Here is a 13514-nt window from a genome sequence, read left to right as displayed (position 1 = left end):
CATGTATCCTACCCAATAAAATAAAAGAGATTACTTTTATTTAAATAAAACAGAAAAGACAAATGTACATCGTTAACATTATTACCACTTTAAAAAATAACGCAGCCATGATATCTCCTGAAGGTAAAATGAAGTTAAACACAGTGAAGTATACTTGATTTTCCCCCATTCTAGAAGTCCCCAGGATAGAAGCCCCTCAGCTATTAGAATTGCCGAGACCTTGGTCAGGTTTGGGAGCTGTTCCTGATCATTTGGGTCCACACCAAATGAAAGGTCTGAGAGGGAAAGAGAAAGAGCGTGAGAGGAAATTACAAATGAGGGAACTTCTGGCAACATTAATAAAGCTTATTATACCACATTCATAATCTAGAAACACCCCTATCCAGCCCTGGGGTCTTTGGATATAGTGGGGTAAGAGTGGGCATGTAGAAAAGAGACTGAAATGGTCCTCCACGCTGACACACAGAAGTAGAAAAATATCCTCAGAGTTAAGTAGCATATCATTCCTACTTGTCCAGGATTCATTGCAAAGTCCTATAATCCAGGTGCGAGAGTTTCCCACATTCACCTCCCAGTAATGTTTGCCAGTGGTGAAGGTCTGAGCACCCCATGAAGGAGTATTCTCTGAACTTGCTGGATTACGGGGCACGTCTTGATGGTCAGGACTGCACTGCAAACGTCTCAGGTCTTCAGTCAGAGCCACATGACAATTTCTTATTTTATGATCCAACGTAACATACACTTCAGTAAAAAGAAAACAGTAAAGTCAAAGAACAGAGTTTTAAAGTTCTGAGGGATGGACAAGTGTGGCGGTATTGTGGCAGAGGTTTAGCAACCAAATCTCTGGAACAAAGCAAAGCTGGTTTGCCTTATTTGCTGGGAATATTCCAGCCCACCGTGACCATTTTCAAGGTGCCAGCCATTCAGTAATTGCTCCTAAAATTCTGGAACTTGTAACAATTCGCTCCCATGAGTGTGTCAGTACGAGCTAGCTCCAGAACACCCCTTTACCAAAGGTGACTAGACAGAGTGTGTCACTGGAAATCCAGAGAAAGAACAGGAAGGGCTTCTTGTCTATCTAAAGAGCCAGAAAATCTCTAATCGTACAACTAGATGAAGAAAAATTTTGAGAATACATAAAGATGTGGGATATCAGGCTCTGGCTTATTTTTACTAACTAACTCCTCAAAAACTGAGGAGTTCATTCATAGATGTCAAGAAAATAGCAAAAAAACAAAGAAAAAAACAACCAAAAAACAAAAAAAGAAAATAGCAAAATGGCCCTTAATTCACTTAAGTCCTCTCATTAATCCACTCTCACAAAATAAAATAGTAATAAATATATTATACATTATACTTTAAATATGATATTGTTTTTATTTTTAGTCCTAAATAGTGATCACATTGCTTAACATTTAAGCAAGCAAAAATAAAATAAACCAAAACCCCATCTGTGCCTTTTTTTAGAAGTGATTTCTCTCTTAGGATTTCTAATGGAGCCACCGCTGAATCAGAATCCAGCTCATCCCATCTCAGGCCTGCTTCTCCTTTGTCTGCCAGGCTCACCCTTCAGTTGCATTTGTCTTAAGGGGCCCTCTATGCAACAAATCATGGGTTCAATTTGTTTTGTGGTTGTACTTGTTGTATATAAAAATACTTTTAAGCTTTTTAAAAGTCTTGTGATTTTTCAAATGTAATTATTACATTCAATATTCAGATAAACATTTAAATAACAACATTAAGGTGATTCTAAGAATCTGAATATCCGCATATAACCACAGTTAACTACAAGATGAAATACACTGAATGGATATGCAGTTTTATAGGGCAGAGTGTTCTTTTTTTTAGAATTTTAACTCACCACAAGTAACTATATAAGAAACTGTCATATTCGATTGATTGTTTTTGACAGACTTCAGTCAGCTTTCTCTGACTGATAATTAACAATAAACTATAAAGTTAGTTATAAAGCAGTGCCTGCTTCCCTGTTCTCTGCAAAGAACAGACAGAGCAATGAAGAGAGATCACCAGCATGTATCTAGCCATGAAGGAAATATTACTGCCTTCACCCAGAGAGCTGCCTCTTACCTCGGAAACTGTTAAGCCTTTCCAACATCCCAGTGATGGTCCATGTACTGAGCTGTGGGTCCATAGGCTGAGGAATGTACAGCTGCATTAACTGACTCCTGTAAAAAAAAAAAAAGACGCACTTACTAACAGGGCCAAAGGTACCATTAGCAGTCCACTGATGGGGCTGCATCAGAATCCTCATAATTAGGTGTGAAGGGTGTGAATTTAATTCCTCAGATGGAGGAACACTACAGTTGCTATTATATTTTACAATCTGTTTCCCTGCTCTTAGCATATCAATCTTAGAATATGTCACCTCAATCATAATTGTGTGTTTCCTCTCTTCTAGCTTCCCTAGGGGATCCACAGAGCAATTCCTGAAATCTAATAGGTGGCAAATAGTTAGAATTTGCCATCTGATACATATGGATCCTCAGCACTATCGTATGTTCTTTCTTGATGATTCTACCTCCCTCCTCGTCTCAGCATCCGCCTACCTTCTGCCTCTCTGAGCTTATCTGCCTTTCCCATAGATGACCAGAAATAATCCTCAAATATCAATAATTAGAATTTGGAAATTAGGGGGCAGGAAAAATAGTTGTCTCTTTGCAACTTCTACAGTAAGGCTTGCAACTGAAACTACACTCCCCTCAACCCTACTTTCACCTAAGGGTAGACTATATAAAACCTGGCAGACTTTTAGAGAAGGAAGGAATAAACGCAGACAGAAAGAAGCTTCTCATTAAAAAGGGAGGGTCCATCTCAACAGAAATAGCCTGATCACTATCACAATTACCATGATTTGAATAGGGGGCAAACTTACCTTTTCATTGTGTCTCCCACATCCTGTAAAGAGAAAGAAAGGAAGGCTTAGCTTTCAGCAAAAGCTCTCCTGTTTAGTCTAGTTTGAGGATATGAGATTATACTGGGAAATTCACTATCTCCAGTTTTCTTCCTTGGGGAAAATCATTTGCCATTTCCCTTATCCTTAAAAAGATGAAACCCAGTCTCACATTTACATACAGTTGATAAAATCATACTCTTGATAAAACTGTAAGTCAGAAGATGTTCTTAGGGTGCACGAATGGCTGTGCCTCGTTGTAATCTACAGCTGGATTCACAGCGTTCCGCAAAGTTCTTATAAGGGTGTGAAAGCTGGAACTTCACAACAGAAAGAAGGCATACATCCCATATTCACACATATTACCAAGTACACATACAAAGTTAAATTATCTGCTCACAAGCTGCTCTCTTGCAGCTGGTCAGAAACTGTAAATATAGTCGTCCCTGAGTATATGAGGGGGATTCATTCCAGGACCCCTTGTATACCAAAATCCATGGATGCGCAAATCTCTTATATAAAATGGCACAGTACTTCCATATAATGTATGCACAATTTCCTGTATACTTTAATCACCTCTAGATTACTTATAATACCTAATATAATGTAAATGCTGTGTAAATAGTTGTCAGCATTGACAAATTAAAGTTTTACTTTTTGGAAATTTCTGGGTTTTTTAAAAATATATATTTTCCATCGGCAGTTGGTTGAATCCCCGGATGTGAAACCTATGGGGATATGGAAGGCTAACTGTATAGTAGAGGAATAGAACAAGAAGGTTTGGGAGATTTTCTTCTGGATCTGTTACTTGAACTTTTCCACACAGTTATCCTTCTTCCATATAAGGCAAAAGTGATGTTTCGTCTCCAGATTATACTGGAGGAGCAAAACCCGCCATCATAGAGGCAGAAGAAGAATCTGGACTTTGGAACCAGAAAAATAATGGAGGCCAAAAAGGATATAACTCCAGTGGATATAAATGCTTTCCAAGCAGGCTGGTGTTCAGCACCCTAACGTCCTTCCTTAGTCCTTACCTGGAGCATGTCCACGTCTGCTTTAAGGCACAGTTCCTTCAGCTCCTCATATATTCTTCTCAGGAGTTTCCCCATATGAACCATTCTGGCTACATTTCTCCTGAGTCGCTGAAAAACAATCTTGCCTTCAATTGCCAACATCTCTAAATGTTTTTGCTTTTCTTCCTGGAGATATTGATATACCTTAGGGTATTCAGCTCCTATCATCACCATCCGTAGATTCACAAAGCCCTGCAGTGACATTGGATTAATTAGATCATGTATCTGGATGGTTTTATTCTTCTCCTTTCATCTATTGTCTACGTGTTATGTATAGAATACTTGTCTTAGTTTGTTTGGGCTACTATAACAAAAGCACAATAGACTGCATAACTTATAAATAACAGAATTTACTTCACACAGTTCAGTAAGGTGGGAAATCCAAGATCAGTGCCAGCAGATTTGGTGTATGGTGAGAGCCACTGCCTAGATAGCTATCTTTTTTTTTTTTTTTTTTTTTTTTTGCTTAATAATGATTAAAATATATTCTACTTTACAAAGCACATTCACATACTTGGTTTTCATTTTTTTTACCATATGCATGTATCTTTTTTATTGAAGTGTAATTGATTTACAATATTGTATTAATTTCAGGTATACAGCAAAGTGATTTGGTTATACATACATATATATATATATATGCATATATCTATATTGTTTTTTCCCAATTCTTTTCCATTATAGGTTATTACAAGATATTGAATATAGTTCCCTGTGCTATAAAGTAGGTCCTTGTTGTTTATCTGTTTTTTATATAGTAGTGTGTATATGTTAATCCCAAACTCCTAATTTATCCTTCCCCCCACTTTCCCCTTTGGTAACCATAAGTTTTTTTCTATGCCTGTCGGTCGATTTCTGGTGTGTAAATAAGTTCATTTGTATCATTTTTATTTTTAGATTCCACATATAAGTGATATCATATGATATTTGTCTTTCTCTGACTTAATTCCCACGATATGGTAATCTCTAGGTCCATCCATGTTGTTGCAAATGGCATTATTTCATCCTTTTTCATGGCTGAGTAGTATTCCATTGTATAAGTATACTACGTCTTCTTTATCCATTCATCTGTTGATGGACATTTAGGTTGCTTCCATGTCTTGACCAGATAGTCATCTTTTGGTTGTGTCCTCACATGGCAGGAGGGCCAAGCCTCCACAGGGCTTCTTTTATAAGAATCCCACTCATAAGGACTCTGCCTTCATGACCTAATCACCTCCCAAAGGCACGACCTCCTAACACCATCACTTTGGGGGTTAGAATTTCAACATTTGAACTTGGTGGGGGGGGAGACCCAAACTTTTGGACCATACCTTCTGTTTTCTCTGCTCCAGAAGGATGGTTTCTCAGAGAACTGCTGGTTCACTCCCTTCGCTTCTTTAGATCTCTACCCTGATGTAACGTTCATAATGAGTCTTCCCTGACCAGCATACTTTCTCCCCAAGCCTGTACTATTTATACACATCCCTGCTTTAATTTTCTCCCAAGAACTTTACAAATGTGAGGTATTATAAATGTTACTCTTTTTTATTTGTCACATGACTTCTCTTACTAGATTATAACCAACTGGGGTCAGTGATTTTCTTCCTTTTGTCCATTTCTGTACCTCTTTGTGGGCCTAGAACAGTGAGCAATGCATCATATGCCCTCCTATGAATGAGTGGTTTATTAGGAAATCCATCCTAAATGATCAAGAAAATTTTATTATTGCCTTTGGTATTTTCACAGCACTGTATACAAATTTCTGTTTAATGACATATTCTATACCATAGCCTGTTGATATGTCTTCTTTAGAAGTGATTGAGTTCTTTGAAAATAAAAATGTAGTTTATTTTTATTAAATCTTCAGTTTCAGGTTCCCAGTTCATATATGTGAATCAATGAATGATACAACCCAAAATCCTTAGGTAGACGTTCACAATCTTGCCATGGTTATAATTACATTTCTAGCCGTAACTCTCACTGCCTGCTTCATACCCTATGTACTAATTAATAGGAGCTACTTGCAGGTCCCAGACAATTCCATGATTTGTCTCATTTTTAGCTTTCTTGTCCCTTAGGTGTCTGTGTCATAAATACCCATTAATTTACAGATTCTACTAACACATTAGCATTGGGATGATTTTTACTTGTTTGAGAAGATTTTCTTAACATTCAAAGTTTATTAATCTCCTACAGAACTCTATTTTTACCTCCATCCCAGTGACCATTGCATTTTGTTTTGTGATACTGCATTTTCTTGTCCCTGCTAAAGTATAATATTAGTGGTAGACATTGCTTCATCAAGAAAATCAGGAAAAACCTTTTAGTTACATATTGGGTTCATTCAACATGAAATCCTATATTGAAGGTCATGTATGTAGCTCTCTCTGATCACTCACTCAGGGGACATTATGATTTAATTCAAGTTCTTCCACTGTAAGTTACGAGGCTATTTGTCCCAAGCTGGTTCCAGTGGATACAGGGTCTACTGCTTACCTCCCATACTCTGAATATGTTGGTCACTTTTTTTATATTTCTCTGATTTTCTTTTTTCTTTTTCCAAATAGATTTCATTTGCATCAGAAGGTTCTCCTGCAAAATAACTATAAATTGGAGTACTAGAAAAGCAAAGGTAGTACATTTCAGATACTTAAAACAAGATAGAAGTGTATGAACATGGGACAAACAGTAAAGAGAGCAGAGATGTCAGTGATTTTCCTTGGGAAACTAACTGATAAATCAGAGATCAACCAAAAATAGAATGCCTAAATTTAGAAAATGTAATCTATTATCTGAGGAATCTAACACTGATATTGTAGTAACCTGGTCAATTTTCAGAAGTGAATCTTGCTTTATATTTAATTGTGAAATATTAGCCCTCAGTTTTCCTATGGCACTATAAGAAAATATTGGCCAGTGTTTCTAAATCTGCTATAATTAGAACAGGATCATCGTAATCATAGTTGTAGGAGCCAATGACTGTTACTGAAACTAGAGATTTATCCAGCACGTTACTTACACTGAAATACCAGCACCCTAATTCTCATCAATTTCATCATCATTCCTGTCTTTCAGCCCAACAGAATTTAAACTTAAGGAGAACAAGAATGTTGTCTAGTTTCTTCACTGCTTTATCCCTAGATTTCAGAATAGTGCCTGGCATGTGGTGTTCAGAAATTCGATTTGTTTCCTACATAAAATAATAATAACAATCAATGTATTTGCCTCATTGCCTATCAGATACAGGGTCGTCCACATTTCAAAGGCATTCAGAGATATCACTTACCCTGTAGTGCTCTGCAACCTGCTTTACTGGATAGTGTTCATGCGTGGCATGCTCTGGGGAATGAGAGCAGAACAAACACAGCAGGCTCTTGTCAGTTTGACAGAAGTAGAGCTTTATCACTTGGTGTATCCTACACATCTGCTTGGCAGAGCTAGGTAACTGGCAGACAACTGATCCTCTGGTAGGAAGAACATGTTCCTTAGCAAAAATAGTGCTTTTGAAGTCCATTTTCGGAGATACTGCCTTGCACACAGGACAGCAAGGAGCTGTTTGGACATCTTCCCACAAGAGACAGAGGCAAGGAGTACAAAATCTGTGCCCACAGCTAATGGTGACAGGGTCTGTGAAATTGTCCTTGCAGATGGAGCAGATGAACTCACTGGGGAAACACTGCGTGAAAGCAGATTCCATGTTTCTGAGAAAATAAAAGGAAAGGACATTCTTTACCCTTGGCATGTGAGTTGAGCTTTGAGCCTTCTCTCACTAATACACATATGTACTGTAGGAGGACAGGCCATGTTTTGAATAGGATGGCGAGGCACAAAGAGAGTCCTACAGACTGGTAAAATGCATTATTATTTTCTTACATTGGCCTCCAGCACTACTTCTCATTTCCCTATTAGAAATCCAGGATTTTTCACATATATTATCTCTCTTTCAAAGACAAAGAAATCAGAGGTTCTGGGCTCATTCATAGGCAGTGCGTCATATTGTGTCCAAAACTATCACAATTTTCCCCTTTTTTCCTCTCTCTGATTGGTTAGCACAGGGTATTTGTTCCAATTCTGGCCAATGAAATAAGAAACTAAGACTCCTAGGACAATTCCAGAAAAGATTTTCTTGCTTCAGAAGAGATGTGTGGAATTAAAAAAAAAAACACTGCTTTTTCTGTTTCTGGACATTTTTTGGATACAATACCCATTTGCATAGCCATCTCGTGGTCACAACGTGAACTAGCCTAAGGAGAAAAGACAATAGTCTAAGGATAACAAAAAAGATGGAAAGAAACTGGGTTCTTAACAATGACATTGAACAATAGTTACCTAATTCTGGAGACGCCAATTTCTGACTAAATTAACACAAATCCCTATACTAAAGGCCTAACAGAAGAAAGTTTGTGCTCACTACCACATAAAAAAAGAACTTAGCACAGTATCTACTGTCATATGTGATACGTCAGGGGTTCAACAAAAATTATGAGGCATATCATAAGGCAAGAAAAATGTAGTCTGAACAAAGCAGTCATCAGAACCAGACTTAGATACAACACAGTTGTTAGAACCATCAGACAAAGAATTTAAAATAACTGTGATTAGTATGTTAAAGGCTTTTATAAAAAATGCAGACAACATGCAAGATAGGTAATTTCAGGAGAGGGATGAAAACTATAAGACAATCAGATAGGCTAGATATAATATATGCAGAGAATTTTGTGTTTGCGTTCAGGAGTAGTTGCAATACAAGAAAGAAAAGTATCAGTGACCATAAATGGTAGGTCAATATAAAATACCAAAACTAAACACAAAGAAGAAAAACGAAGAGTAAAAAATTAAAACAGAACAGAGCATCAAAGAGCAGAAGGACAACATTAAATGCTGTTTAACATTGTTTAGCATCTGTGTAATTAGATTTCCAGAAGGAAAATAAAGATATAACAGAGCAAAAGAAACATTTAAAGAAATAATTTGAGAGACTCTTCCAAAATTAGTGACGGACACTAAAATAAAGATCTACGAGGGAAGATGGCGGAAGAGTAAGACGCGGAGATCACCTGCCTCCCCACAGATACATCAGAAATACATCTACACACGGAACCGCTCCTATAGAACACCCACTGATCTCTGGCAGAAGACCTCAGACCTGCCAAAAGGCAAGAAACTCCCCACGTACCTGCGTAGGGCAAAAGAAAAAAAAAAACAGAGACAAAAGGATAGGGACGGGACCTGCACCAGTGGGAGGGAGCCAAGAAGGAGGAAAGGTTTCCACACACTAGAAGTCCCTGCGTGGGCGGAGACTGTGGGTGACGGAGGGGGGAAGCTTCGGAGCCTTGGAGGAGAGCTCAGCAACACGGCTGCGGAGGGCAAAGCAGAGAGATTCCCGCACAGAGGATCAGGGCCGACTGGCACTCACCAGCCCGAGAGGCTTGTCTGCTCACACGCGGGGACAGGCGGGGATGGGAGCTGAGGTTCCGGCTTCGGTTGGAGCACAGGGAGAGGACTGGGGTTAGCGGCGTGAAAACAGCCTGACGGGGTTAGTGCGCCACAGCTGGCCGGGAGGGAGTCCGGGAAAACGTCTGGAGCTGCCGAAGAGGCAAGAGACTTCTTCCCTCTTTGTTTCCTGGTGCACGAGGATAGGGGATAAAGAACGCTGCTTAAAGGAGCTCCAGAGACGGGCGAGAGCCGCGGCTAACAGCGCGGACCACAGAGCCGGGCATGAGGCACTAAAGCTGCTGCTGCCGCCACCAAGAAGCCTGTGTGCGAGCACAGGTCACTCTCCACACCTCCCCTCGCGTGAGCCTGTGCAGCCCACCACTGCCAGGGTCCCGTGATCCAGGGACAACTTCCGCGGGAGAACGCACGGCGCGCCTCAGGCTGGTGCAACGTCACGCCGGCCTCTGCCGCCGCAGGCCCGCCCCCGCACTCGCTGCCCCTCCCTCCCCGCAGTCTGAGTGAGCCAGAGCCCCCAATCAGCGGCTCCGTTAACCCCGTCCTGTCTGAGCGAAGAACAGACGCCCTCAGGCGACCTACAGGCAGAGGCGGGGCCAATTCCAAAACTGAGCCCCAGGAGCTGTGAGAACAAAGAAGAGAAAGGGAGATGTCTCCCAGCAGCCTCAGGAGCAGCGGATTAAAGCTCCACAATCAACTTGATGTACCCTGCATCTGTGGAATACCTGAATAGACAATGAATCATCCCAAATTGAGGAGGTGGACTTTGGAAGTAAGATAGATTATTTTTTCCCGTTTCCTCTTTTTGTGAGTGTGTATGTGTATGCTTCTGTGTGAGATTTTGTCTGTATAGGTTTGCTTTCACCATTTGTCCTAGGGTTCTGTACGTCCGTATTTTTTACTTCAAAAAAATTTTTTTTCTTAATAATTATCTGTTATTTTAATAACGTTATTTTATTTTATCTTACTTTATTTTATCTTCTTTCTTTCTTTCTTTCTCTTTCTTTCTTTCTTTCTTTCTTAGTTTCTTTCTTTCTTCCTTCCTTCCTTTCTTCCTTTCTTTCTATTTTTTCTCCCTTTTACTCTGAGCCATGTGTATGAAAGGCTCTTGGTGCTCCAGCCAGGAGTCAGTGCTGTGCCTCTGAGGTGGGAGAGCCAACTTCAGGACACTGGTCCACAAGAGACCTCCCAGCTCCATGTAATATCAAACAGCAAAAATCTCCCAGAGATCTCCATCTCAACACCAAGACCCAGCTTCACTCAACGACCAGCAAGCTACAGTGCTGAACACCCTATGCCAAACAACTAGCAAGACAGGAACACAACCCCACCCATTATCAGAAAGGCTGCCTAAAATCATAATAAGGCCACAGACACCCCAAAACACACCACCAGACGTGGACCTGCCCACTAGAAAGACAAGATCCAGCCTCATCCACCAGAACACAGGCACTAGTCCCCTCCACCAGGAAGCCTACACAACCCACTGAACCAACCTTAGCCACAGGGAACAGACACCAAAAACAACAGGAACTATGAACCTGCAGCCTGCAAAAAGGAGACCTCAAACACAGTAAGATAAGGAAAATGAGAAGACAGAAAAACACACAGCAGATGAAGGAGCAAGGTAAAAACCCACCAGACCTAACAAATGAAGAGGAAATAGGCAGTCTACCTGAAAAAGAATTCAGAATAATGATAGTAAAGATGATCCAAGATCTTGGAAATAGAATAGACAAAATGCAAGAAACATTTAACAAGGACCTAGAAGAACTAAAGAGGAAACAAGCAACGATGACCAACACAATAAATGAAATTAAAAATACTCTAGGAGGGATTAATAGCAGAATAACTGAGGCAGAAGAAAGGGTAAGTGACCTGGAAGATAAAATAGTGGAAATAACTACTGCAGAGCACAATAGAAAAAAGAGGGGCTTCCCTGGTGGCACGGTGGGTGGGAGTCCGCCTGCCGATGCAGGGGGCGCAGGTTCATGCCCCAGTCTGGGAGGATCCCACGTGCCGCAGAGTGGCTGGGTCGCTGGGCCTGCGCGTCCGGAGCCTGTGCTCCGTGGCGGGAGAGGCCACGGCAGTGAGGGGTCCACGTGCCACAAAAAAAAAAAAAAAGAAAAAAAAAGAAAATATAATGAAAAGAACTGAGGACAGTCTCAGAGACCTCTGGGACAACATTAAATGCACCAACATTCGAGTTATAGGGGTCCCAGGAGACGAAGGGAAAAAGAAAGTTACTGAGAAAATATTTGAAGAGATTATAGTTAAAAACTTCCCTAATATGGGAAAGGAAATAGTTAATCAAGTCCAGGAAGCACAGAGAGTCCCATACAGGATAAATCCAAGGAGAAACATGACAAGACTCATATTAATCAAACTATCAAAAATTACATACAAAGAAAACATATTAAAAGCAGCAAGGGGAAAACAACGAATAACACACAAAGGAATCCCCATAAGGCTAACAGCTGATCTTTCAGCAGAAACTCTGCAAGCCAGAAGGGACTGGCAGGATATATTTAAAGTGATGAAGGAGAAAAACCTACACCAAAGATTACTCTACCCAGCAAGGATCTCATTCAGATTTCATGGAGAAATTAAAAGCTTTACAGACAAGCAAAAGCTGAGAGAGTTCAGCACCACCAAACCAGCTTTACAACAAATGCTAAAGGAACTTCTCTAGGCAAGAAACATAAGAGAAGGAAAAGACCTACAATAACAGACCCAAAACAATTAAGAAAATGGGAATAGGAACATACATATCGATAATTACCTTAAATGTAAAGGGATTAAATGCTCCCACCAAAAGACACAGGCTGGCTGAATGGATATAAAAACAAGACCCATAAATATGCTGTCTACAAGAGACCCACTTCAGACCTAGGGACACATACAGACTGAAACTGAGGGGATGGAAAAAGATATTACATACAAAGGGAAATCAAAAGAAAGCTAGAGTAGCAATTCTCATATCAGACAAATTGACTTTAAAAGAAAGACTATTACAGGAGACAAAGAAGGACACTACATAATGATCAAGGGATCTGTCCTAGAAGGAGACATAACAATTGTAAATATTTATGCAGCCAATATAGGAGCACCACAATACATAAGGCAAATACTAACAGCCATAAAATGGGAAATCGACAGTAACACAATCATAGTAGGGGACTTTAACACCCAACTTTCAGCATTGGACAGAGCATCCAAAATGAAAATAAATAAGGACACACAAGCTTTAAATGATACATTAAACAAGATGGACTTAATTGATATTTATAAGACATTCCATCCAAAACAACAGAATATACATTTTTCTCAAGTGCTCATGGAACATTCTCCAGGATAGATCATATCTTGGGTCACAAATCAAGCGTTGGTAAATTTAAGAAAATTGAAATCATATCAAGTATCTTTTCTGACCACATCACTATGAGACTAGATATCAATTACAGGAAAAGATCTGTAAAAAGTACAAACACATGGAGGTTAAACAATGCACTATTTAATAACGAAGTGATCACTGAAGAAATCAAAGAGGGAATCAAAAAATACCTAGAAACAAATGACAATGGAGACACGATGACCCAAAACCTATGGGATGCAGCAAAAGCAGTTCTAAGAGGGAAGTTTATAGCAATACAATCCTACCTTAAGAAACAGGAAACATCTCAAATAAACAACCTAACCTTGCACCTAAAGCAATTAGAGAAAGAAGAACAAAAAAAAAAACCCAAAGTTAGCAGAAGGAAAGAAATCATAAAAATCAGATCAGAAATAAATGAAAAAGAAATGAAGGAAACGATAGCAAAGATCAATAAAACTAAAAGCTTGTTCTTTGAGAAAATAAACAAAATTGATAAACAATTAGCCAGACTCATCAAGAAAAAAAGGGAGAAGACTCAAATCAATAAAATTAGAAATGAAAAAGGAGAAGTAACAACTGACACTGCAGAAAAACAAAGGATCATGAGAGATTACTACAAGCAACTCTATGCCAATAAAATGAACAACCTGGAAGAAATGGACAAATTCTTAGAAACGCACAACATGCCGAGACTGAACCAGAAAGAAATAGAAAATATGAA

At 39.5% G+C, this 13514-nt stretch overlaps 1 protein-coding gene across 2 annotated transcripts; it reads right to left on the bottom strand.

Moving 5' to 3' along the window:
• Nucleotides 1–235: 235 nt before the first annotated feature.
• LOC132429608 (tripartite motif-containing protein 77-like) lies at nt 236–7663 on the bottom strand. Of its 2 annotated transcripts, XM_060018120.2 has the most exons (6): nt 7253–7663; nt 6463–6558; nt 3946–4176; nt 2894–2916; nt 2089–2186; nt 236–741 (listed from the first exon to the last, which is right to left on the bottom strand). In XM_060018120.2, exons 1-6 carry the CDS (start codon nt 7661–7663, stop codon nt 248–250), a joined length of 1353 nt encoding a protein of 450 aa, XP_059874103.1. In that variant the 3' UTR covers nt 236–247. The 2 variants fall into 2 exon arrangements, with proteins under 2 accessions (XP_059874103.1, XP_059874104.1); XM_060018121.2 differs by lacking the exon at nt 3946–4176.
• Nucleotides 7664–13514: the final 5851 nt, after the last annotated feature.

Source organism: Delphinus delphis, chromosome 8 (genome assembly GCF_949987515.2).
Source record: "Delphinus delphis chromosome 8, mDelDel1.2, whole genome shotgun sequence".
Taxonomy (NCBI): domain Eukaryota; kingdom Metazoa; phylum Chordata; class Mammalia; order Artiodactyla; family Delphinidae; genus Delphinus; species Delphinus delphis.
Note: the sequence above shows the minus strand (reverse complement) of the source record. Positions and strands in the feature narration are given on the sequence as shown.